This window comes from Rhinolophus hipposideros, assembly GCF_964194185.1.
Source record: "Rhinolophus hipposideros genome assembly, chromosome: 18".
Classification (NCBI taxonomy): domain Eukaryota; kingdom Metazoa; phylum Chordata; class Mammalia; order Chiroptera; family Rhinolophidae; genus Rhinolophus; species Rhinolophus hipposideros.
This window is the reverse complement of record NC_138064.1, coordinates 41480476-41507900: the sequence shown is the minus strand read 5'-3', so window position 1 is coordinate 41507900 and position 27425 is coordinate 41480476. Positions and strand designations below refer to the sequence as shown.

Below are 27425 nucleotides of genomic sequence, written 5' to 3'. Positions count from 1 at the left end.
AAGCTAATATTTAATACAACAAAGAGGCTCAAATTTATGCAACAAAATTGAAGAAAAATAAATACCAGGAATAAGAAACATCAGACACATTTTTCAAGGTCCTCATAATAACTACTAAAATAATTAGAAATACATCATCTTGAATCAGTTATATACTCAAAAATGGAAAAATGTGTGTGTGTGTGTGTGTGTGTGTGTGTGTGTGTGTGTTTGGTTTTAACAGATCATTAGGACATGAGAAATCTCAAGGATACTTTAGAAAATGGTATTGTATTTCCCATCTCCTAGTCTAAACAAGCTAGAAAACAAATAACTCAGAGGTCAAATCAAATCCTTCTCACCTTGCTGCTGCTGTGTTTCTTTTTGCTCACCAAGGGTGACCCTGGTTGCCCGGGGCTGGGAACAGAACTGGATCCTGCTGATGTAGGACCGGAATGAATGTGAGACCCTTTTTCAACGACAGATGACAGGACCAGTGGTGACTGCTGTAGTGAAACCTTCTGGAGCTCTGCTGCTAACTGCTTAGGATCAACCCCTGGGGACTTCGCTGTATCCACTACAACAAAATGAAATGGCTTTACACATTTCTCAATCTCATAGGCACTTAATACCATGAAACTGATTTGAGTTCTAGGTGACACAGTCAAAACATTACTGATAAAACAAGCTACATTAAAATACATAAATAAACATATAAACATAATAGTCCCTTTAGGTATCTATTTCTAAAGAAGTCTAGAAGCCTCGGAGAAGAGTGAAAGAATGCTGAGTGACAGAGGGAAACTGAGGTTCCTATTACATCTTCAGAAAAGTTTCTTTTAGTGTTTTATATAGAGCATTGTATAAAGATAAAACATTCTATTTTATTCACTGGAATTTAGTTTGCATGATTAGTTTTTTATCCTTGTCTAAATCTTACATACACCTTTTGCTAAGGGGGGAATTTCGCAGAGTATATTTACCTTTACAGATGTATAAAGGTTTCTATAGGCCTTAGTCTGTTCTGTTTGGTGTAGTAATCCAGATTCTTAGAATGCTGGTTGTAGCATAGGAAGTACTCAATACATATTTGTTAAACAAAGCACTAAATCATATTTTTTAATCTCACAGTCGACCTAAATTTATTGACTATATTTGTTAACTAAGAAAGTTAAATCTCTTCATTATGTACTTACGAAATTACATGTTGATTTTCATTTATTATAAAAAGGCAATCAAAGGTTGAGGAATAAGTGTTCCAAAACACAGTTATGGTAAAATGAATCAAGTGTTATCTAAAAATCATATAAGGCCCAAAATTAATGGATCCATGGGTTACTTTGATGGGATAAATTTACTTTCATTTTTTTTATTTTTTAAAAATTTATTGGGGTGACAATTGTTAGTGAAATTACATAGATTTCAGGTGTACAATTCTGTATTACATCATCTATAAATCCCATTGTGTGTTCACCACCCAGAGTCAGTTCTCCTTCCATCACCATATATTTGATCCCCCTTACCGACATCTCCCTCTCCCCACTCCCTTTACCTTCTGGTAACCACTAAACTATTGTCTGTGTCTATGAGTTTTTGTTTCTCATTTGTTTGTTTTGTTCTTTTGTTGTTTTTGGTTTATATACCACATATCAGTGAAATCATAGGGTTCTCTGCTTTTTCTGTCTGACTTATTTTGCTTAGCATGATACTCTCAAGATCAATCCATGTTGTCACAATGTTCCTATATCATCTTTTCTTACCGTCGAATAGTATTCCACTGTGTATATATACCACAACTTCTTTATCCATTCATCTATTGAAGGACATTTTGGTTGTTTCCATGATTTGGCCACCGTAAACAAAGCTACAATGAACATTGGAGCACACATGTCTTTATGGATAAATGTTTTCAGATTTTTTTGGGTAGATACCCAGGAGAGGGATTGCTGGGTCATATGGTAATTCTATTCATAATTTTTTGAGGAACCTCCACACTGCCTTCCATAGCAGCTGCACCAGTCTGCATTCCCACCAACAGTGTATGAGGGTTCCTTTTTCTCCACAGCCTCTCCAACATTTGTTGCTATTTGTCTTGTTGATGATAGCCATTCTGACTGGGGTGAGGTGATATCTCATTGTGGTTTTTATTTGCATTTCTCTGATGATTAGTGATGTTGAGTATTTTTTCATATGTCTATTTGCCATTTGTATGTCCTCTTTGGAGAAATGTCTCTTCAGGTCTTCTACCCATTTTTCAATTGGGTTGTTTGTTTTTTTTGTTGTTGAGCTTCATGAGTTCCTTGTATATTTTGGATATTAGCCCCTTATCGGAGGCACTGTTTGCAAAAATCTTCTCCCATTCACTTGGTTGCCTCCTTATTTTGTCGATGGTTTCTTTTGCTGTGCAGAAGCTTTTAAGTTTCATATAGTCCCATTCGTTTATTTTAGCTTTTACTTCCATTGCCTTTGGAGTCAAATTCATAAAATGCTGTCTGAATCCAAGGTCCATTAGTTTAGTACCTATGTTTTCTTCTATGCAGTTTTTTGTGTCAGGTCTTATGCAAGTCTTTGATCTGTTTTGAATTAATTTTGGTACATGGCGACAGATAACAGTCCAGTTTCATTCTTTTGAACGTGGCTATGCAATTTTCCCAGCACCATTTATTGAAGAGGCTGTCTTGCTTCCATTGTATGTTTTTAGCTTCTTTATCAAAAATTATCTGTCCATATTTATGTGGTTTTATTTCTGGGTTCTCAATTCTATTCCACTGGTCTATGTCTGTTTTTCTGCCAATACCATGCTATTCTGGTTATTGTAGCCCTGTAGTACAAGCTAAAGTCAGGGCGTGTGATACCTTCAGTATTGGTTTTTTTCTTAAGATTTATTTGGCTATTCGGGGTCTTTTGTGGTTCCAAACAAATATAATGATGTTTTGTTCTATTTCTTTAAAAAATACCATTAGAATTTTGATGGGGATTGCATTAAATCTGTATATGGCTTTGGGTAATATGGCCATTTTAACTATGCTGATTCTTCCAATCCATGAGCACGAAATGTCTTTCCATTTCTTGGTGTCTTCTTCAATTTCTTTCAAAAATGTCTTACAGTTTTCAGCATATAGATCCTTCACATCCTTGGTTAAGTTTATTCCTAGGTATTTTATTCTTTTTGCAGCAATTGCAAAAGAAATTGTTTTTTTGTATTTCTTTTTCTGAGATTTCATTGTTGGTATATAGGAATGCAATGGACTTTTGTACGTTGGCTTTCTAGACAGCAACTTTACTGTATTTGTTGATTGTTTCTAACCACTTTTTGGTGGAGTCTTTAGGGTTTTCTATATATAACATCATGTCATCTGCAAAGAGTGATAATTTAACTTCTTCATTCCCAATTTGGATGCCTTTTATTTCTTTCTCTTGCCTGATTGCTCTGGCAAGGACTTCCAACACTATGTTGAAAAGCAGAGGTGTTACGGGACAGCCCTGTCATGTTCCTGAACGTAGAGCAAAGGGCTTCAGTTTTTCACCATTAATTATGAGATTAGCTGAGGGCTTGTCATATATGGCCTTTAGTATGTTAAGGTATTTTTCTTCTATACCTATTTTATTAAGTGTTTTAATCATAAATGGATGTTGTATCTGTCAAATGCTTTTTCTGCATCAATTGATATAATCATATGATTTTTGTCCTTTATTTTGTTTATGTGATGTATCACATTGATGGATTTGTGGATGTTGAACCATCCTTGTGCCCTGGGGATGAACCCCACTTGGTTCGTTTGTTGAATAATCTTTTTAAGGCATTGTTGTATTCGATTTGCTGGAATTTTGTTTAGGATTTTTCCATCTGTATTCATCAGAGATATTGGTCTGTAGTTTTCTTTTTTTGTGTTGTCCTTACCAGGTTTTGGTATCAGGGTAATGTTGGCCTCATAAAATGAGTTAGGGAGTACTGTCTCTTCTTCAATTTTTTGGAAGAGATTGAGCAGGATTGGCATTAGATCCTCTTTGAAGGTTTGGTAGAATTCACTAGCGAAGCCATCTGGTCCAGGACTTTTGATTTTGGGAAGGTTTTGGATAACTGATTAAATTTCGTTACTGGTGATCGGTCTGTTTAGATTTTCCAGTTCTTCATGGTTCAGCCTTAGAAGGCTATATGTTTCTAAGAACTGTCCATTTCTTCTAGGTTATTGAATTTGGTGGCATATAGTCCTTCATAGTATTCTTGGATGATCCTTTGTGTTTCTGTGGTGTCTGTGATAACTTCCCCTTTTTCATTTCTGATTTTGTTAATTAGTGTCTTCTCTCTTTTTATCTTAATGAGTCTAGCCAGCGGTTTGTCAATTTTGTTAAACTTTTCAAAGAGCCAGCTCTTTGTCACATTAATTTTTTCTATTGTCTTTTTGTTCTCTCTCTGTTTCATTTAGTTCTGCCCTGATTTTTGTCATTTCCTTTCTTCTGCTGACCTTGGGTCTCACTTGTTCTTCTTTTTCTAGTTCTTTAAGGTGTAACATGAGGTTATTTATTTGGGATTTTTCCTGTTTCTTGAGATAGGCCTGTAATGATGTAAATTTCCCTCTTAAAACTGCTTTCGCTGCATCCCAAAAATTTTGGTATGATGTATTTTCATTATCATTTGTTTCTATGTATCTTTTGATCTCTCATCTAATTTCTTCTTTGATTTAGTCGTTGTTTAAAAGTATGTTGTTTAATCTCCATGTATTTGTGTATATTCTTGCTTTCTTTCTGCAGTTGATACCCAATTTCAAAGCCTATGATCAGAGAATATGCTTGGTATGATTTCAATCTTCTTAAATTTGCTGAGGCTGATTTTATGTCCCAATATATGGTCTATCCTTGGAATGTTCCATGTACGCTCAAAAAGAATGTATAGTCTGATGTTTTAGGATCAAGTGCTCTATATATGTCAATTATATCCATTTCATCTAACATATCACTTAGGGCTGCTATTTCGTTATTTATTTTCTGTTTGGATGATCTATCCATAGCTGTCAATGTGTATTTAAGTCCCCTAGTATAATTGTGTTTTGGTCAATTTCTCCCTTTAGTTCTGTTAGTAGTTGCTTGGTATATTTTGGTGCTCCCTGATTGGGGGCATAAATATTGATGACTGTTATGTCTTCTTGTTGTATAGTCCCCTTTACCATTATGAAATGTCCATCTTTGTCTCTTGTTACCTTTTTCACCCTGAAGTCTGTTTCATCTGATATCATTATGGCTACACCTGATTTTCTCTGGGTACCATTTGCTTGGAGTGTCAATTTCCACCCTTTCACTTTGAGGCTATGCTTGTCCTTGTAGCTGAGATGTGTCTCTTGGAGACAACATATGGTTTGGTTTAGTTTTCTGATCCAATTTGCTACTCTGTGCCTTTCTATTGGTGAGTTCAGTCCATTTACATTTAGGGTGATTATTGATACGTGAGGATTTCCTGTCATTCTTTCTTTAGTTTCCTGGTAAGGCTGTGTCTCCATTGTTTCTTTGCCATTTTGTTGTTGTCTATTATTTCTGTGTGGTGGTATTCTATGATGTTTCCCTCTGTTTCTTCTTTTATTACAGTATATATTTTAGTTCTGGATTTTTTTTTGAGTGGTTACCCTTAAATTTATGTAAAAGAAAGTTTGATATTTAGAGTATTCCATTTTCTTCAGCATGCTTACTTTCTCCATTCCCATATTCCGGTTCAGGCTTTTACTCTCCCCCTTTTTATGTTGCCACAAATTGTCCCTGTTGATGGTGGTCGAATAGCCTCCTTTAGTATTTCTTATAGTGCACGTCGTGTATTAGAAAATTCCCTCAGCTTCTGTATGTCTGGAAAGATCTTTATTCCTCCTTCATATCTAAAGGATATCTTTGTTGGATATATTATTCTTGGCTCATAATTTCTCTCTTTCAATAGTTTGAATATTTGGTTCCACTCCCTCCTAGCTTGTAGAGTTTCTGCTGAAAAATCTAATGATCATCTAATGGGCTTTCCTTTGTAGTTTACAATCTTCTTTTCCCTGGCAGCCTTGAGGTTTCTTTCTTTGTCGTTGATTTTAGACAGCTCCAATACAATGTGCCTTGGAGAAGGCCTGTTGGGATTGAGGAAATTAGGTGTTCTATTTGCTTCTTGGTTTCGAGGATCCAGTTCTGTCCACAAGTTTGGGAAGTTCTCATCAACAATTTGTTTGAATATATTCTCTGTTCCCTTCTCTCTTTTTTTTCCTCCTGGTATGCCCATTATTCTTATATTGCTCTTTCTGATAGAGTCAGAAAGTTCTTGTAGAGTTCTTTCATTTCGTTTAAGTCTCAAGTCTCTTTCTTCTTCCATGTGCGTAATTTCCAGGTTTCTATCTTCGATGTCACTGACTCTTTCCTCCATCTGGTCAACTCTACTACCTAAGCTGGTTATTTCATTCTTAATTTCTTCTATTGAGTTCTTAATCTCCAGAAATTCCATTTTTTTTTCTTTTAATTTCAATCTCTTTCATAAATGCTCATGTTGTTCTTTGATTGCGTTTCTGAGTTCATTAAATTGCCTTTCTGTGTTTCTTGCATCTCACTGAGTTTTTTCAGAACTGCAATCTTGAATTCTCTGTCATTTAAGTCACATATTTCCATATCTTTAAGTTCCTTTTCTGGAGATTTTTCAGTTTCTTTCTGAGCTGTCTTGTTGCCTTGGTTATTCATGGCAATTACTTATTTATTATTTCTCTTCCTAGACATCTACAGGAGAGGCTTCTGCAACAGGTTGATAGGAAGAGGTCTTTCTTTTGTTTTCTGATACTTGTTGGTAGAATGTTTTATTTTCTCTCCGACTGCAGCCTTTTTGTTCCTCTCTCACACAGTAGTGCTATGTTTTCTCTGCACTATTCCAGCTTCTCACACAATGGGGGGATTTCCTGGGAGATGGGCTTCTCCTCTGTTAACAGTTTGCCTGGGTCATAGAGCTTTCCCCACTTACCTGTGGGGATGTGGAGAGCTTTTGAAGTTCCAAAGATCTTTCTGCACCAGATTCAGAGCCCATATGTTTCAGCAGTTCTGTTTACTCCTACAGGGATCTGCCCAGATAGGTGGGGCCAGGGGCGGGGTGAGTGTGAGAGATGGCCCAGAGCAATGGCGGCAACCACCACCACAGCTGGTCCGCTTCCACAGCTGCCTCCCCTTTGCTGGAACTAGTTGGGCTGTGAATCTCTGTCTGCAATCCACAGTTCTCAGAACATCAAATATTTTGTTCTTTTGATCTGACACTGCTACTGTTCTGCCTCTAGCACCGGGCAGGTGGGGGCGGGGTGAGCTCTGGGAGGATCGGGTGGGGTCGGCTAATCTCAGTGCCTAAGGCTTCCATTCTCTGCTCAGCAATGAGGGCTTAAACCACCGTTTTCAGCCTTCTTCCCTCAGTCTTTTCTCCGAGGTCTCTGCCGTAAGCGTTGGTTCAGCCGTGTTATATGCTGCCCCCTCAGCCCTGTGGGCCGTAAGCGGAGCCATAGCAGTCTGAGTTTTTCCCTCTCCCACAGCTGCGGTAGTTCCGGGATGCAGCGAGCTCGCAGCAGTGACCTAGGTCTGTGTCCTGCGCCCACTCGGCTCCGTCTCCGCACTTCTCCCTTCTCTTCTCCACTGCTCGCATGATTCTCCCACCTTTAGGAGAATGCAGTAGTGGGCCTCTTCGTCTTGCCTGTCTGCTGTGCAGAGAGTCCTTTGTGGAGTTATTGCTGTTAAATCCAGGGGAGCTTTACAGAGGCTCACCTCACACCGCCATTTTGATGACATAAATTTACTTTAAAGAATTAAAAATGTGAACTCACACAGCAAGAATTTCATATGAATTTCTTTCATGTGCCGAACATGCAAATATGTGTGTCCATAAAATGCTAAAAAGGTAGCTAAAATGCTTCTGATTTTGTTTATGATTACTTAAATATAAATACCTATCAGTCTATAACTTCATTTTTGTCTATATCTATGTTTACTCGTATGTCTATATCTTTATCTACAGCTACATCTGTCTCTATAACTATAGACAGTTGCAACTTAAGACAGTTCAATTTACAATTTTTCAACTTTATGATGGTGGGAATGTGGTATGCATAATAAATTACATGAGATATTCAACAATTTATTATCCAATATGCTTTGTGCTAGATAATTTTGCCCAACTGTAGGCTAATGTAAATGTTCTGAGCACATTTAAGGTAAGCTAGGCTAAGCTATTTTTGGTAGGTTAGGTGTATTACATGCATTTTTGACTTATGAGATTTTTAACTTGCGATATAGGTTAATATCAAGATGTAACCTCCTTGTAAGTAGAGGAGTATCCGTATTTATATATCTACATTTTTACCCACAGTTGAAAGCAGAGTGCTTTCACTTACCAGCTTTTGGTGGTTCATGAAGTTCCAGGTGCTGGGGATTTTCAGAATCCGATAGCATATTGAGGTCCCTAAAAATTAAAACAAACAAAAAAATTAAGAAAAACATTGAGAGAGCCTGAGACAAAAGGCCCTTTTCCCCAACTACCCTGAATATTTTTTTCTGTAGGTAAATGAGAAGTGGTTAATGATATAAAGCAATTTCAAAGCATGCTAACCCTTCTAACCAAATATATATTTGCAATGCTGTTAAAAATCAGCTGATAAAAATGATTATTTAAGGTGAAATCTTTATGGATTAAATGTAAGTTTATTTTGAAATACTATAGACATCCATGAAATCTAAATGGGCTTAGGCTTTCTTTTAAATGAAGCATGTTTCAATAAAAGCATGAAAGGGGAGTGGCATTGATATTAATCAGAAACAAAATTAGCTGAATTCTTTCTATGCGTTAGACTTTGATTCTGAACACAAGAAATCTATAAAACTTGTATTCAGTTTATTTTTTAATTACAAAAAATCTTGCTGACTGGCAAAGGTTCCACCTTAACAATTTTAAATTAAAAGAGCCATGAATAGCCAAAAAATGGAAACAAAAAGATGGGGAAAAACTCACAGTCTTACACATATTTCTGCTTCCCCACTTTGTTGATTAATGATACTCTGCACTTCTTCGTATGTTTTAGAAGTTAAAGGAATTCCATTCCATTCCAATACTTGCATTCCTAAAAATACAAATTCAAGTATAAAATTAAAAAACAAAATGTGTGCTATTTCTAGTGTAGGTTCATAGGGCATAGAAGGCATTGCTCTGCATTTAAAACCAACTCAGCACACCATTTCAGAGGACATCAGTTCAAAGTTTTCCGGACCATTAATACCAAAACCTACCTGAACACATACCATGTATCTAATACCACACGCAAAATATGGCTTTTGAAAAATCTATTAGATATCAAGCACATGCATTTTGTTCACACTGCTATAAAGAAAACATTATTGAATAGATATTGTTTAGATCAATTTTGTGTAGTATAAAAGGTAATCACAAACACCAATATAAATTTTCCACGGAGAACAAGTCACTAGAAGAGTGTAAACTTCCACATTCTATGGTGGAATGGGAGCGGTAGGAAAAACAAAAACAAACAAACAAAAAACCCCATCATTAGGATTTTGTTGTGAAGCTCCCCTTAAGAAACTGTTGTAGTTTCAACTTTGCTCAAATAAAATAGATTTCCACATTGTGTCTTTTCTTCACTGCATGCAAGACATCCCTGAGTAGAAGAAGTAGGAATGTTATAGAGGGGGCACCTTCATGGGTGTGTGTGTGGCCCGTGCAGTAGTACAAGACCTGTGCTCAGAGGGGTCTCATGCTTGGTTTAATGCTTTCCTGTTACTACCTTGAAATTCTTAATAATTTTTGTACAAAGAGTCCTACATTTTCATTTTGCACTGGGTCCTGTAAATTATGTTGCTATACTTGTTACAGAGCATTTCATGTTTGCCTCTCTACTTAGAAAGATAATTTTTATATGAAAAGTGGTAAAATAATTACTATTTCAATATTTTACTTTTAGTTTCTTTGGTCTGTTTTATATAAACTGTCAAAATAATTTAGAGACAAATATTTGGCACAAATCAGATGGTACTAATATGTGGCTACATTTGCTGGGTATAAATTAGATGAAACCACTCAGAGTGCCCAAATATTTGTGAATACTACCGGCTTTACCTGAGAAAAATATATGTATGCCATATTAGGCTATAATTAAATAAAATACTTACACAATTAGGTTTCCAATTCAATTTCTGAATTTCACAGATGCTTACATGAAATTCCCTATTGCTCAAAATTGGTTTCAATGTGAAATTCTTAACATGATATGATTGAGTCTTGAAAAGTTTTAATGACTTCAATATACATCAAAAAGAATATTACCAGTTGCAAACAAGTAAGGGAAATGTTTTTACTATAGTGAAATGTCAAAAGAAGTTCATAAAAATGTCCACGATAACACAAACAAGAATGGCTTTTCTATAACTTACTCCAAGAAAACTTTATCTTCAGATGGGCCTTAGGCTTGTTTCAACAATCCCAGGCTGTTGCACACATAAAACAAGAAAATTACATAAAGTACAGTGGAAATACCACTAAAGAAAATTTTAGTACTGAAAGATGAAAAGCACACTGAAAAACACACTTTTGTTCTTTTACTCAGAAGAAAGAGTACATTTGTGAACATTTGTGAACAGATGATTTTGAATGGAAACAAATTAATGGTGTTATAATCCAGAAATTGCATTGTCACTTTTCTGCAGGAGCATGTTCTATGAAAAGAAATAGCTGCATAATTTTCATGATGCTTCTGCTGAATTTATCTGTTCGTTTTTCATATCACAAAATAAAAGACCAAATTTACAAAACATAACCATCCAGTGAAATGAGAACTGATTCTGGTCATAACGAAGGAAAACTGTTTAGAATCATTAATAACATTGCTGAAAAAAATATACACAGATAACTAGGGTCTTGCCTAGATCTGTACGTGATATCATGACCTACACAATCTGCTCTATCCCATGATATACCAGCTGAAATGTTCCCTTCACTCAGTTTCCCACCAGAGTTGGTGCAGTGCTTTTGTTCAAATGATTCTGCCAGTTCTTTTATCCTTTTATTCCTGGTTTCAATGGTGAGTATCAGATACTATAGAGAATATAGCTACTTGAACATAGTTTTTTAAAACCACCTGCCCTTTCCATTGCTTCTCCAAATTCCTAAAATCCTAAAAGAACCACACTAAAATAACAAAGTGAATACATAATTCATTCCTTTTTAATTCATATGATGGTTTCAGTAATTGTGAGAATTAAGTATCACATGATTTCAAATATAGTAGTTTTGAAAAATATGTTAATTATAAAATTCTATAAACTTTTAAAATACACAAAAATTTGTTGAAAGTAATCATACAACATGGAAGTTCACGAAAATCGTATTTTATTATTTAATTGACTTAAATGTAAGCACATTCAAACATCAGATAACTTTTTACTTTGACTTAGTTTAAGAAATATTTCCTAGAAGATAGTATAAATACATATAAATGGTGAAATCTATTATTTAGCATTATGAGCAAATATTTATATTCTCAACATACATATCAACATGTTTGTTAACAAATTGTTCAAGTTTGAGATTATACAGATGATTCTTCAATTATATCCCTAGAAAGTGCCTATTCTAGTAGCTTTTAATAAGCACAATATGACAATCAGAATTTTTGCTGAATGTGCAACAGTGATGATAAGACTTTCTGCTCAAAATCTTATACTTAATAGTTTATTAAAAACCAAAAAAAGAGACAAAAATCAGGTAATTTTTGAATTAAAAAGATCAGTCAACATAAAATGTTCTCAAACGTGTTTTTTATAACTTTGGGGACAGTTAATTTTTGCATGCTCCTCAAACTGACACTAGCTTTTCTTACCTTTATAAGAAAAAATTCTAGTATATTATTTCTTTGTCTATATTTAATATTTACCATTACTTCAAAAACATTTATGGATTAAAATTATTGAGTTAACAGTCAAAATTTTATAGGTTAATGTACATTCTAAGATATATCAAACAAAAACTCCGTGACTTTTATTTATTTATTCCACATACATTTTTTTCAGCACCTAGGTGGCAGGCAATACACAATTCATCATCTTTGTAATCCTCACCACCTTTGTGCTGTTATAAGCTAATATTTTATGCTGTCATGTAAAGTAATAAAAAATGATATTCTACTAGAAATAAAACAGAAATATCTTGGCAATTTGTAAAATGAAGATGATTCGAAAAGAAGGAAATTCAGAAGTGTTATAATTATATGAAGAAAATCCCATAATCATTAGTAATTAGAAAGCACAAATTAAATCAATAATGAAAACAAATGAGCTAATAAACTCTTGTCATCTTGTAAAATGTTTGAAAGAAAATACCATATGTTGGCCAGGATGTGTGATTAGGGGATCTTGACTTCAGGGGAGATGATATTTACTAGATGGTTGTTCAGCTTTATCCCAACTCTATGATGTAAGGATACTCTGACCATATCAGTATAAAAAATAAAACTGCTTATTTATAATTTATAAACATGTAATAAATTTAATGGGAAAATAAATAAGTGCAAGCACTCTGGAGGGCAATGAGGCAGAACATTGTTAAGTTGCACTCTATGACCCAGAAGTCTTCTCTTTGAGTATCTGTATATGGGGAAGTGGCAGTATCAGGAGAAACAGACAATTAGAATGCAGTGAATGCTCATAATGGAAACACTACACAGAATTTGCAGGACACAGACCATGCCAGGTGTTAACACCAAAAGGTGAATCCATCTAAAAATCATTTGCAAGTAAAACCGTGTGAGGAAGAGGATCTGATCTATAGGGCAATTGCCTTTATGTACATTAAAATGATAGTCACGTATTAGCCTTATACATTTTATAAATAAATAATAGACATCACATACATTATGATAGCTGCTCATGGAGAGAAGGGAATGGGAAAATAAAATGAGATAAATGAGTTAATCAATGAACAAAAAACTACACACACACACACACACACACACACACACACACACACACACAGGAGAGGACCCCTTACATGAATCAATGAGGCCAGTGTACTATGAAATGAGAGTCTGACACAGCTGGGGTAAAGAAATACAAAACAAAACTTAATTAAAAAAATTATGTACATAATATAGTATTCATAATTTCTTGTTTTATAACCTTTTCTCCATTGATATTATTAACAATGACTATAGATTAATTTACTAAATTTGGACATCCACTCCCATGAGTCCAATAAATTAGCAGCAGCAGCAAAGCCTCAGCTGAACTGGTTATCTGCCCTGGTTTTCTAAATGGTGAACAAATCCTACAAGTGAGTATCAGGGGTCTAATACATTGTCACTATCGGTTATATTAATTACTCATTCATTTTGAAATTTGTCAGGGTTAATATAAGAGAAACACATACATATATAAATGGATTGTATTAGTTTTTAAATTTTTAAAAAAATATTTTACAATTATAACTTATTTGTACATTAACATGAAAGAAAGGAAGGAAAGAAAGGTGGAGGAAAGGGAAAAAAACAAAAGGGAAAGAAGAATGGCAGGAGGGACTCTTTGTTAAAGTGGAAAAAACGATAGTATTTGAATAGTGTCCTGCTTATTTACAGGTCAAAGAGATGCCCTAAATCATAATAAAACATTCAAAACCCAAATATATGTTCCCAAGGAAACTCATCTACAAGTATATAGTTTTAAGTTTGGAAAGTATCTTGTTGAAGAGCAAATCTCATAATATTGTCATTTTTATCACGGTCATTATTTCTATTATTTTACTCTGGGAACTCATAATCCAAGTGAAACTTAAAATAGAGCCTCAGTATACAAAATATACAAAAATGGAGCTACATCCATTGAAGCAGGCTCCATCTACATGCTTTCCTTCCTCCTCATTCTCCAGTTCGACTCTTAGATGCTTGTAGGAATCCTGCTTATCTGATCAATCTGAATAAGTTAGGAGTTTAAAATAACTTTACAACTTCTGTTAACTAGGACATTGTCTCTAAAGATACACTGGAAAGAAGATAATCTTAATTTCATTTTATTGAACATGGAGTCTGAATTGTTTTAAAAAGAATACAGTGGATTATTACAGTTTGGTTATTTTACTCAGTAATTTCAATAATGCTTTCAAATACAACAATGTGTATGTGTGTGCCTGATATTTCATTAAAATATTAAAATCTACTCATCTTTAAATAAAGACTATATGTATTGCTTTCAAAAGATACATAGTTTATCTATCAGATATGTGTCTTATCAACCAACATGTTGCTGGGAGTTGACTATTGATACTTTCTCTTCTCTGTAATACAATTATGTTCACATTTAGCTTGATTATTTACTAGCTGTTGTGACCTTCAGCAAATTGATTAACTCATCATCTTTGGCTTCCTCCAGGATAATTATATTTGCTAGATCACTATTTTATTTCTATTTTGTGATATGGAGGACACTATGACTATGACAGAATGAAACACAAAGCAACCGTTTGTTTATAATTGATGAAAACACAGTTTTGAGCTGTAGGTTTAAATGACGAATTTTACAAGTCAAAAAAACTACACACACACACACACACACACACACACACACACACACACACACACACACACAGGAGAGGACCCCTTACATGAATCAATGAGTTTTAGAATCCTGAAAGTTCCATATTGTTTTAAATTAGTTTCCTTATCTACCACTTTCCTTTCCATATATACTGAAACTTTCAAGCACAGGAAGCATGTCATCTACTTTGTCTTTTTTTGCATTCCCCACATTTCCTCTCACTGTCCTCACTGGTAGCTGGTGCAGTTCTTCTGGCTGGTCTTGCCTCCCCAGGGCTCCTACAGCATCGCCCTACTTAGGGTATCTTCCCTGGGCATTGCTGCGTTTGTTCCTGGATTGGTTAACTCAGGGGCTGGAACATCCAATCTGTAGTATGAATCTAAGTTTGGTTTAAATTTACATGCCACACAGACAAAGTACCTACAGCCAAGGCCATTTAAACGAAAAATTACTTTCAATTTAAAATATCAAAATTTTACTTTATTAAAATATACATTTAAAAATGTTTGATATGGCACAATTTACTCTCTTCATAGTATAAAGGTAATCAAATTAAACTCATTAGAATTATGAATATACATGTTATAAATGCATATTCCTCCAAATTTCAGTACTATTAAACTTCATTACCATATATATAATTACATTTTCATATATATACATATACATATATATGTATATATACATATATATGTATATACATATATATGAAATGAGATTTGGGGTAACTTTTTACTTTTTTGCTTTAAGCTATTGTACATCTTATATTGAGTAGACTCAAGCTCAAAATAAATGAAACAGATTGTTAAGCAAAAGTATAATTTATGGTACATTATGATAACACATTCTATTTCTTCCTTGGGCAGACTATTGACAAGAGTTCTTTAGAGAAATGTTCTACAGCTCAGATATATTTTTAAATAGTTCAGAATTGGAGAAGTTCTATATTTAAAACTGTCATTAATTTGGGGTGTGATCTTGAGCAATTCACTTTCCATGTTTCATCTTTTACTCACACTTTTTGTGGAGACCCAGCAATTAAAATCAGCAAAGGATGGCTTGCATATGTAAATTCTCAAATGAAATGAATTTATATATTTTTAAAAATTCTCACATTTTGAATATAAAAAGTATATAACAATTATCGAAGACTACAGTTCAACTGTTTTTATTTATCCATACTTCTTTTCTAGGTCTGAGTACATTGAAAGTATTTAGAATCAATGACTTCTACACTCACAGATCTCAAATAGATTTAGTTTCAACTATAAAAAGGAATTGTAAAGAAAATTGATTATCACATATTTTACAGTATTAATAGTCAATAATAAAACAGTCAATGAAGGATTGGATGAACCAAATTACATGATGTGTTGTAAAAGCACATCACAACTATTTTATAAATACATTATAAATCAGGCAAGAATGTTCTAGTTTTAATCTTTTATACATGTTAGAAAAATGAATCATGAGTTAACATGACTTTTCTAACATCATACAGTTAGTTACTGGTAATGCAGAAATATAAATTCCATCTAACTGTTGTATCAGCAAATAGGAAAACTCATTTAACTTATGCCAGTTAACCTACCTCCTAGACCATCTGGATATAAACAGTGTTCAAATATGGAAAACCTATCACAAAAACACGTATGTTACTTGTAATGCCATTTTAATCACAATAAGGAAAGATAATTTAGAAACTGTATTAATTATCTATATGAAAATATTATTTGAAGACTTGGGTTTGCAAAAATTGAAGACATTATTTAATAAACAGAAGGTTGTTGTGGGATGTATCATTTTATATTGGGTAAACAATGACAATTAGGAATGAACAAAACTTGACCAGCTTTCTCATCTCTTTTATCCACTCCATTCCCCCCCAAAAAAGCCAATATCACATTTCTACAGGCACATTGATGGGAAATTATGCTAAGCCTTGCTGGAAGAGAAAAGAATGTAGGAAGGATTGCTCAATGTCACTAATGATCAGGGAAATGCAAATCAAAACAGCAATGATATATCAGAAGGTGCAGAAATTGAAACCCTTGTAGTCTGTTGGTTAGAATGCACTATAGATATGCCACTGTAGAAAACTGTATGAGGTTTCCTGAAATTAAAAATGGAATTACCACTTGACATAGCAATCCCATTTCTGGGTACTTATCCTAAAGAATTTATCCAAAAGAATCGAAACCAGGAGTTTGAAAACATAGTAGCACTCCCATGTTCATTGCAGTGTTATACACAAATGCCAAAATGTGGAAATAACCTAAATATCCATTGACAGATGAACAGGTAAAGCAAATGTAGTTTACACATACAATGGAATATTACACAGCCTTTTAAAAGGAGGAAATCTTGTAATATAAGACCTCATGCATGAACCTTGAGGACATTATGCTAAGTGAAATAAATAATCCAGTCACAGAAGGACAAATATTGCATGATTCCATTTATATGAGATATCTAAAATAGTCAAAATCAGAAGCAAAGGACAGAATGGTGATTGCCAGGGCCCGTGGGAGGCAGAAATAGTTTCTAATTAACTTGAACAAAATTTCAGTTATGCGTTGTGCCTGTAGATAAGACTATTGCATTGTACACTTAAAAATCTGTGAAGATTTCTAGATCTTGTGTTAGGAGTACTAACTACATTAAAAAAATAAGTGAAGAAAGAATATAGGATGAATGAAAGGAATAGGTGAAGAGTCAGTTCTTGGGAGGTGATATCCCCAAACATGGTGGTTGGAAGTTCAAAGGCAGTGAGGAGCAGCATCCTGCTTGCTAATATTATTCAGGGAAGACGACATTACCTCAAAAAAAATATATATTTGTGGTGCCACTAGAAAAGTTAACACTAGATTCTGTGGCTTTCAAACTAGGCAGAACCACTCTCATGAAAACTTGGTCACACACAATTAAGGGAGCCACCCAGGTTCAAGAATTGTGCTGGCTTGGACAGAGCTCTCTCAGTGATACGGATCAGTGGGCAGGGGACCAACCCCCCAGTATTCTAGAATGTGTCTAGAAAGACACTCACTGGGAATTTCCATCGAGCTGATGGGCCACGAAACATCAAATAATGAATGCCATTGAATTTCTCACCAGTAGATGAAGGGGAGGTTGAAAATGATTACATTTGATTTCCAGGAAAAAAAATATGATGTATTTCACTCCAGTATGGCTGTTGCAAATTCATGCGTTTTAAACACTTAAGGTAAATAGCGGAATATAATTAGCCATGATTTGTGGTTGAACTTGAGGAGATTATGAAAGGATTCTGTTTCTGATCACTATGACCACTAAAATAATCTAGTATTCCAGTCCCATATTTCCTGGAAGGAATGGTATTCTCGTAGACACCAAAGTGACTCTATGACTACAGCTTATGGTGTTTAGAATTAGGTGCATTATTTGAAACAGACTAAAACAGAATGTGCTGAATGAGGTAGGAGAAGGGGTACAGGTAGATTAGTAAAATGTTATCGATCCCAAGAAAATAATATAACATGGGATTATCCAATGATGGGTATGTAAGGTAATCATCTTATTCAAAGTAGATTGCAGTTCATAAATTGATAAGGTTTTCTTAGTTTAATTTCCCAATCTATTTTGTTAAAATACTGAGAATGAATCTTTTCTGTTGGCTTTGTAGTTAAATGATATTAACCAATTAACACCATCAAATCTGAAAAACACCATGAGCAGATAACAGTAACAGACTAATCCAATAATGCTCTCATGATTGTATAGAGATTTATAGTTAATTGAAAGAGCATAGGAAGCTAGGATGAGTGACATAACTGCGTATGAGAAATACCTGCCTTAACTGTTGTCTCCTCTGCTTAAGTATTCCTAGTGAATCATTAAGGATTTTAACTTTAATTACATTCTTTACTTTCTTGATATTCATGTATTCTAAACTGTTCCCTCTTTAATTTTAATTAAATGAATCCCATTACTCAGACAATAAATTGTAAAATTAAAAAAAATATATTTGTGGTACCATTAAAAAAGTTAACACTAGATTCTGTGACTTTCAACCTAGGCAGAACTACTCTGAAGAAAACTTAGTTACACACAATTAAGGGAGACACCCCGGCTCAAGAATTGTGCTGGCTTGGAAAAAATATCATCACTTTATACTAAGAAAACTGTTACCTAATATATACAGGAACTATCCATCCAAACCAGTGGCAAAATCACCATTATCATCACCATCATCATCATCTCCACTGAGCATATATACAAGAACTATATAAATTCCATTTCATAAGATTACTTGACAGACAAAATGTGTGGAATTTTGCTTTGATTACCGAGGCAAAACTTTAAATCATGTGTAAAATCAGACAAAAAAGAAATGACATTTATGAAAAGGAAAGTTATAAAAAGAAATCTCCCAATTGAAATTTAAGACCACAGGGAAAATTCAAATAGTATAAGAAAATAAAATGTTTCTTTTAACAAAGAAGTAGAGAGTTTTTGTCATAACCCAAGTAGAAATATTACAACATGATCAAATTGCTGTGCACAAACAAGTTAAGTTTTCACCTTTCGCTTATTTTTCAGCCAAAGACACTATATAATTCTTATGAATGGTATCATCACTACCAAAGGATCAAAATTTTCATGGCTAAATTATTTCCAGCACTACTCAGGTAGCTCCACAAGCAGCACACCCAAAAGGTGGAATCAACAGACATAAGATCCTACAGGGGCGACTCTCCCTCTGTAGGGTCAGCACCCATACAACAGTTCAACACTGTGGCCACAGCCAATCCTCACAGTCAGTCAGCTTGGGACTCAATCCCCCCAATGCTATGCCAAAAGCAACTGAGGCTCAACCACAACAGGAAAACCCACACAACACACTCAAGGGACACACCCAGAAAACATGCACAGGAGATCAGAGAGACTGTGTCACTGGACAGGACACATATTGTATGAAGTCCCCCAGCAAAAACTGAGAGACATAGGAGACCCACCTACTACATAAAAGCAAGCATAGAGAGGCAGCCAGAATGAAGAAACAACGAACCATATCCCAAATAAAAGAATAGAGAAACCTCCAGAAATAGAACTAAATGAAATGGAGGCAACCAATCTACCAGAGACAGTTTAAAACTCTGGTTATAAGAAGGCATAAGGAACTTCCAACAAAGAAACAGTAAGCATAAAGAAAGACATAGAAACCATAAAAAGGAACCAGTCAGAAATAAAGAATACTATAATTGAAATGAAGCACATACTAGAAGGAATCAACAGCAGATTAGATAAAGCAGATGATCAAACCAGCGATTTAGAAGACAAGGTATCAGAAAACACCCAATTGAAACAACAAAAAGGAAAAAGAATCATAAAAAAACAAAACAAAAAGCAAACATAGTTCAAGGAACCTGTGAACCAACATGGAGCATAACAACATTTGCATTCTAGGAGTATCAGCAGGAAAAGAGAAGAAAACCTGGGATCAAGAACCTATTTGAAGAAATAATGAATGAAAACTTCCCTAACCTGGTGAGAAACAAAACAAAACAAACAAACATAAAAACATGCAAGGCCAGAAGGTGCAGAGAGTTCCAGACAAGATGAACCCAAACAGGTCCACACCAAGACACATCGTAATTAAAATGCCTAAGGTTAAGGACAAAGAGAGAATTTTAAAAGCAGCAACAGAAAGACAATTAATTACTAGTATGCGAGATCTGGTAAGATTATCAGCTGATTTTTCAACAGTAACTTTGTGGGTCAGAAGGGAGTGGCACAGAAAATTCAAAGTAATGAAAAACAAGGGCCTACAACTAAGACTACTTTACCCAGCGAGGCTATCATTTAAAATTAGAGGAGAGACAAAGAGCTTCACAGACAAGAAAAAGCTAAAGGAATTCATCACCACCAACTCAGTATTATAAGGAATGTTAACAGGATTTTTTTAAGTAGAAGAAAGAAGAAAACAAACAAAGATCAAAAATATGAATAATAAAATGGAAATAACCATGTATCTATCAATAATCACTTCAGATGTGAATGGGTTAAATACTCCAATCAAAAGGCATAAGGTAGCTGAATGGATAAGAAAACAAGACCCATGCATATGCTGTCTATAAAAGACCCACTTCAGATCAAAAGACACATAAACTGAAAGTAAAAGGATAGAGAAAGATTTCACACAAATGGAAATGAGCAAAAAGGTGGGGGAGTGACACTTACATGGGCAAAACAGATTTTAACAAGAGGCTCAATCTCTTCCCCAAAACTCTTTAGTAGGTAAAGCGTCTCATAAGCATGGACTACAGAAGGATCCCCTACATTTAATGCTTAAGACACAGTTAGTTTCTGTGATTCGGCAAATCACACACAAAATTAGTTGATGAGAAAGGTTGGTTCAGACACTGGGAGCCAGACACCTGATACATGCTATGATTCTGTTAACTAACACGATGTGTTATCAGTGAATAAAAGACCATCGAAGTTACATGAACAGATAGACATTCATTATATGCATATCCATAGATTTTAATCACAACATGAGGTTTACTGATTAATATATATTGTTGATACAAAGAAAATTTCAGATGCCTTTTAAAAGATTAGCCAAAACTATGGTTTTACAGTTGGGAGGAGATATACGAGGTGTGATCAAACAATAGGGTGAATGTTTAAATTAAAAAAAAAATTACAGTAAAAGACACATTGCCATTAATCCCCCTAAAAATACTCCTCCTCGCTTTGAACATACATATCCCATCATTCTTGTCACTTTCTGAAGCAGTTCTGGAAGTCCCCTCTCGTGTCTTTAGGTGTGCGGTCGTGGCTGCCTTGATGTCCTGAATTGATTCAAAATGTTTACCTGTCATGGTCATTTGGACTTTGGGGAAGAGCCAGAAGTCACACGGTGCCAGATTCGGTGAATATGGTGGACGAGGACACACCGTAATGTTTTTATTTGACAGAAATTGCCACACCAGAAGTGATGTGTGACATAGGGAGTTGTCATGATGCAGGATGAAGTAAAGACACTCATGAAAGAGGACTTCTAGAACAGCTTCAGAAAGTGGTAAGAATGATGGGATAAGTGTGTTCCAAGAGAGGGGGAATATTTTAAAGGGGAGAAATGGCAATGTGTGTTTTACTGTAATAATATTTTTCTGTTCAAACATTCACTGTATCTTTTCATCACACCTTGTAGATACATGAGAAATGGCTTAATTGCTTCAGGCATTACAATATATACTGTTTTATTTATTCAGGTCTGATATTTAAGATAGTATACTATTATAGCAGATACCTCTACTAGTTCAATACTCCCTTACAGAAAGCCTGAATTTTATAAGATCAGTTGTCTGTGAAAATATCTATCCTTAACTAAGTAGCTTCTACAGCTAGTCTAGTGCTGTATAGTTAACTAAACATACAAAATACATCAGCTCCTTTCACACTCACTGTTAACTCTGTGAGATAGGTGAAGTAGGTTGAAATCTCTTAATTACACATGAGATAAAAGGAGACTGAGAATATAAGTAACTTGCCTAAAGTCATGAAAATTGCATTAATTCAGTCTTCTGATTCCAAGTTTGGGGCTTTTTCACTAGTAGTAGTCTATGTCCCTGCAGTTCAGAACTCAGGCCTGACTATGGACAATTATCTAAGCATGTACAGATATATGGGGCACAGAATTCAAGCTTAGTATGGCAATTTTCTTCTTACCATCAGAGACCTCAAAGCAAAGGTAAGCACAGCTCCTTCAGCATTTATGTGAAACACTATGCCAAACACTGTATTATATGTTTCTGAAATATTCTTTCTAAATCTGGTAATAATTTTGCCGACTATTATCACAATTTCTGGAGAATGCCTAGGTACCAAAAGTCAAACTACTTATGCAGGCAGTAAGTACCAGAGATGAATTGAAATGTTGATGTGTCTGACTATAAATACATTTTCTCTATATATGAGAAATACTAAGGCATTGGCAGATTGAAGATTTGGCGTGGATATTAAATAGAGAGTTTAGCATCCTTCCTTCAAGAAAAACCACTCCAAGTTCACACACTTACAAAATGTAGCCTGTTCTATGGCTTATTGATTAGATAAATCCGGAAATTTAAGTCCTGAAACAGTATCCCTTGAACGTACATAAACATTTCAAGGTATATCACCCTTGTTGATAAAAAGCAATCAAATTAGAGTTTGGATCTTTATTAGAAACTCCGTATCAACATAAAACATGATCTTGTGTGACGTGTACCTGACACGCTAGCTGATGGGAATCTTGAGAAATCTCATGCTAATTACCATCCATACCTGGGAATGCCCCTGGAATAAGAACAAGGAGGCTCACTCATCTGTGTGGTGTGTTTCTTGATCGCCAACCTTGATCACTATCATGCCATCTGTAACATATGCCAAAAAAGCATAAGCAGAAATAGAGACTTTCTTGCCTAGGAACATTCTCCCTTAAGTTACACAGGAGTGAGCCTTTTAATAATACTCCTGGGAAATAGCTCTGCTACCATAGACTTCTTCAGGACAGGGAGTTCCAGAGGCCGACTTCTAAAATCAAAACCACCATTCCAAAAACAGCTAACCTCATCTTCACTCCAAGCCCAGATCGTCAGTCATAAATCCAACAGTGTTTTCTTGACAGAAAACCTGTCAGTTCATCTATAAGAAGAGCTAGCTATTTGGACTCATATTATCTACATCGACACAACAAATTTAAAAATATCCATGAATTAGAACTTAGGACACAGGCACATTTCCCCACAGAAGAGCATATGGACAAACAAAGATGAACTCATGGCTTTACAGGCCTAACAGCCTGGGAGAAGCTAACTTTCCATATACTCTGGCTAAATGTACAAGCACACATCGGATAGAACTGGCTTTAACCTTTTGGTCTCCTATTCTATTTTCCAACTGATTCATTAAGAAGGTTCTTGAAGATACAGCCAGATATTAACACTATATTCCTATCTTAGCACCAAACAGCTTTCTAGAAATTTTCCAAATTTGATTTAATTATGAAGAATAATATTAGGTTGGCGCAAAAGTAATTGCAGTTTAAAAGGTTAAAAATAATTGCAAAAACTGCAATTACTTTTGCACCAACCTAATAATAACATAGATACAAGTTATCTTCAAAATATATTATTAACTTCCAGTTGGACAATCTATCAATATAAACAAACAATTGTTTTTGGTTCATTAGCTAAAAGATATTTAGTTTCTATGGTTTCTAACTCTCTTATAAAATTAAAATTTTTTTAAAGTATCATGCCGGTAATGTATTTCACAATTATTATATTAAGACATACAATACCAGGAAAAAATAATTTGGAGAATAAATTTAAGAAATCCAGTGATTGAATAAAGCTTAGAACCAATAAAATACACATAAAGGATTCAATTTGGTTCATTATATTTCCTCAACAAAACTTTATTTATATTTTCTACTTTGCCTTTTCTGGAGATGTAACATTATTATAAGTTGATGTAAAATGATATAAACTTATTAGGTTAGTGCAAAAGTAATTGTGGTTTAAAAGGTTAAAAATAATTGCAAAAACCGCAATTACTTTGCACTAGCCTAATAGTAAGTTTAACAATTGCTATGTGTTTATTTTTAAAATGTTCTAACTTTTTTTGTATTGATTCAGAATACAGTGATTAAATCTTTAGGTTATACAAAAGGTCAGGCATTATGAACCCATTGAAGACTCAAATAGACATGACTCAATAAGTCATGTCTTCAAAAAAAGATACTTTTTCCCCCAAAATTAATCTATACCTTAATTATAATCACTATCAAACTTCAACAGAGTTTTTCGTGGAAACTGACAAGTTGATTTTGGAATGTGTATGCATAATCAAAGGTCAAGTGTTGTCCCAAGAGGATTTTGATGAAGAGCAATATGGTAGATTCACCTACCCTATGTCAGAACTTAATATGAAGAGATAATTAAAATAGTGTGACATTGATATAGGGATGGACAAATAGACCAGTACGCTAGAACAAAAAACTTATAAAACAGACACAAATGTATAAAAAAATCAATATAAGATTGATGGGCCATTATAGATCAATGCGAGTAATGATACATTAACCAATTAATGGTGCACAGGCAACTAATTATCTACATTGAGGAGAGAAAAAAACTAAAATTTGTTCTCAAACCACAATAGATTAAAAACAACTTAATTCTATGTCTCTAAGGCTATTGTATGAAGAGTAAGATTTTACAATTTATAGAAGAAAATATAGACTCATATTTTTAAGACTACAGGATAAACAGAACCTCCTAAACAATATAGAACTTTTATAAAACTTAATAGAAACAAAATGATAAATTTGACTATATTAAAGTGTCAACTTCTGTAAAAAAAAATAAAAACACAGAAACTAAAAATACAAGCCTACATACTTGACAATAGTTATATCCACAATATATTAAGACTCTATATTCAATTTAAAATACACAATCCAACTGAAGAATAAGCAAAAGAACAGGCAAATCACAGATGAGAAAACCCAAGAGATAACAAGATTAATGAAATATAAAATACTATCATTTTCAACATTTTTGAAAGGAAGGTAAATGAAAACAATGGGATACCATCCCACTTATATATGAAAAAGGAAATGTAGACAAAGAGGAACAAGTACGTAGAGAAACAAGAATACTAATTTACTACTGATAAATGTAAAAATAATATAACACTTTGGAGAGCAATTTGGAAAAATCAACTACATATTGTTGAAGAAACCACGCAACATTCTCTTACATTATCTAACAAGACAGTCATTATAACCCCCAAATTTAACTCGCATTATAGACAAAACTCCTGCACATGTGCACAAAGAGACTACTTTAAAAAGTTAATTACAACATTGTTTAAAATAATAAAAAAAATACAACATCAACAACAAAAACCGCATGTATAACCTACATAACCAGAGAATATTTAAATTAAACTGTAGTTGAGACAATAGAAGTCTGTAGTTGAGACATAGTTCAATGAACTAGAGCTACATATATCACGTGGATAAACCTCAAAGTTTACATAACTAAAAAATTGGTAAAACTACATGTACAGTATATCATTTATATAAAATTTCATAAACAAGCAAAAGGAATCCTTATGTCATTTATGAATATATACATAAAATTGTAAAGAAAAGCAAGTGAAAGAATAACCTCAAATTAAGTCTGGTGCTTTATACTGGGGCACTAAGAGAGGTTTGGGATATGAGAGGTGATTACAGGAGGTTTTAATTGATTTATAGGTACCTATTTCTCCTAAAAATCTAAAACAAATATGGCAAAATGTGAAGACTTACAATAGAATGGTTGGTAAATGGCTGTTTGCTATATTATTCTCTACAGTTTTGTTGTACACTTGACATTTGTAATGAAAATTACAGGTCAACACTGGATAAAATGTTAAATTGCATACATCAAAACACAAACGTGAAGAAGCTCCGCTCCCCCACGCCCATCAGGGAAGTTGGACAGAAGATGTGGGTGGGATGTTGAGCTGGACATCTCAATACATATGGAGGTGAAAAGTGTGAATAAGCTGTGTGAATCTTTCCAGGGAATTTTCCTGACTGGGGAGGGAGCTCAGACCAAGGAAAATCTCATCCACTTTTAATGAATTAGCAAACATCAAACCCTGACTTTGTGTGCTGACTGTGTAATGAGGAAATCAAACACTGCATTGTTTCAGTAAAAATTTAAGAGAGAAAACTACACTCACCATTTAAGTGCAAATAAATCAGAAACAGATGTGTCAGGAAGCAAACACTTCCATACAGTACTTGCTATTTTGAGTTGAGATTTTAATTTGTACTTTAAGACTCCTCTTTTTTGCGCCTTCCACCTTCTATCAACTTCAGAGCAAGCACAAAGGGGAGATTCTGGCCCGCGAAAAAAGACTCAGAGAAAAATTCCTTTCTTACCACTGTACAGGGAAGTGGTGCCGCGTATTCTACATTGAAGGTTTTTGGTTTTTTTTCCTAACAGTAACAATCTGATTCTCTACCTCTACTCCAGAGACCTGAATTTAAAAATTCAAACCAAAGAAAAAACCAAGGGAAAAAACAAAACAAAACAAAACAAAAAGAGTACATTTATGAAAATTCATGAGCAATTAAGCTCAAAGTTCTGAGAACTTCTGCCCAGAAGAAATAGTTTCTATTTCGTATATCTTTTCTGAAAAGATAATCAAAAGTTTTATTGCCAAATATCAATGCTGCCTTAAGTGTATATGGTTCTTTAAAAATATAGAGTGTGACTACATGTATCATTTTATTTGTATCACACAACTCTACGAGGAGCGACCTCTTAAAAATTACCCAGATTTTGTACCGGAAAAGGAATTTTTTATCACTCATTTCTACATATACTGCTCACAACTTTGTTTTAGTAGGCACTGTGCTGGGCACTGAGTATGCAGAAAAAAATAATTCAGTAAAAGGATACAATAAATATATGCACAACGTGGTATGAAACACAAGGAATAACTGATACCGGTCTTTGTCAGATTAAAAATAAAGCCTGTGTTTGTCATGAGATACTGAGAATTGTATGATAGACTCCCCAGTTTTGGAGACGGTTGGATCTTTGACCTTAGGATATATAAAGTGTTATTTTTAAAGAAAGTATAATTTTTAAAACATGTCATAAATTCAAAACTTCCTAAAATTGTAATGATATGCAATAAGTTTCATCAGGTAAAAGAGTCTAGAGAAAAGCAAGTTTATTACAGAGGAAGCATCTAATTTTTGAGGTCATTAGTTAAAGTGCTTGGTATATTTAACTTTGTTTTCATATAATATAAATAAGGTTTATAATCATTTGTCT

At 34.2% G+C, this 27425-nt stretch overlaps 1 protein-coding gene across 4 annotated transcripts in view; it reads right to left on the bottom strand.

Moving 5' to 3' along the window:
- The window catches only part of PCLO (piccolo presynaptic cytomatrix protein), a 382570-nt gene that overhangs the window by 85298 nt on the left and 269847 nt on the right, over nucleotides 1–27425 (bottom strand). For 3 of the 4 annotated variants that reach the window (XM_081079464.1, XM_081079465.1, XM_081079466.1), the window contains exons 11-13: nucleotides 8969–9077; nucleotides 8355–8422; nucleotides 342–556 (exon numbers count right to left, since the gene is read on the bottom strand). In XM_081079464.1, coding sequence (XP_080935590.1) covers nucleotides 342–556; nucleotides 8355–8422; nucleotides 8969–9077 — 392 coding nt within the window. The remainder of the gene's footprint in view (nucleotides 1–341; nucleotides 557–8354; nucleotides 8423–8968; nucleotides 9078–27425) is intronic. The other variant, XR_013995323.1, reaches the window with a different exon arrangement.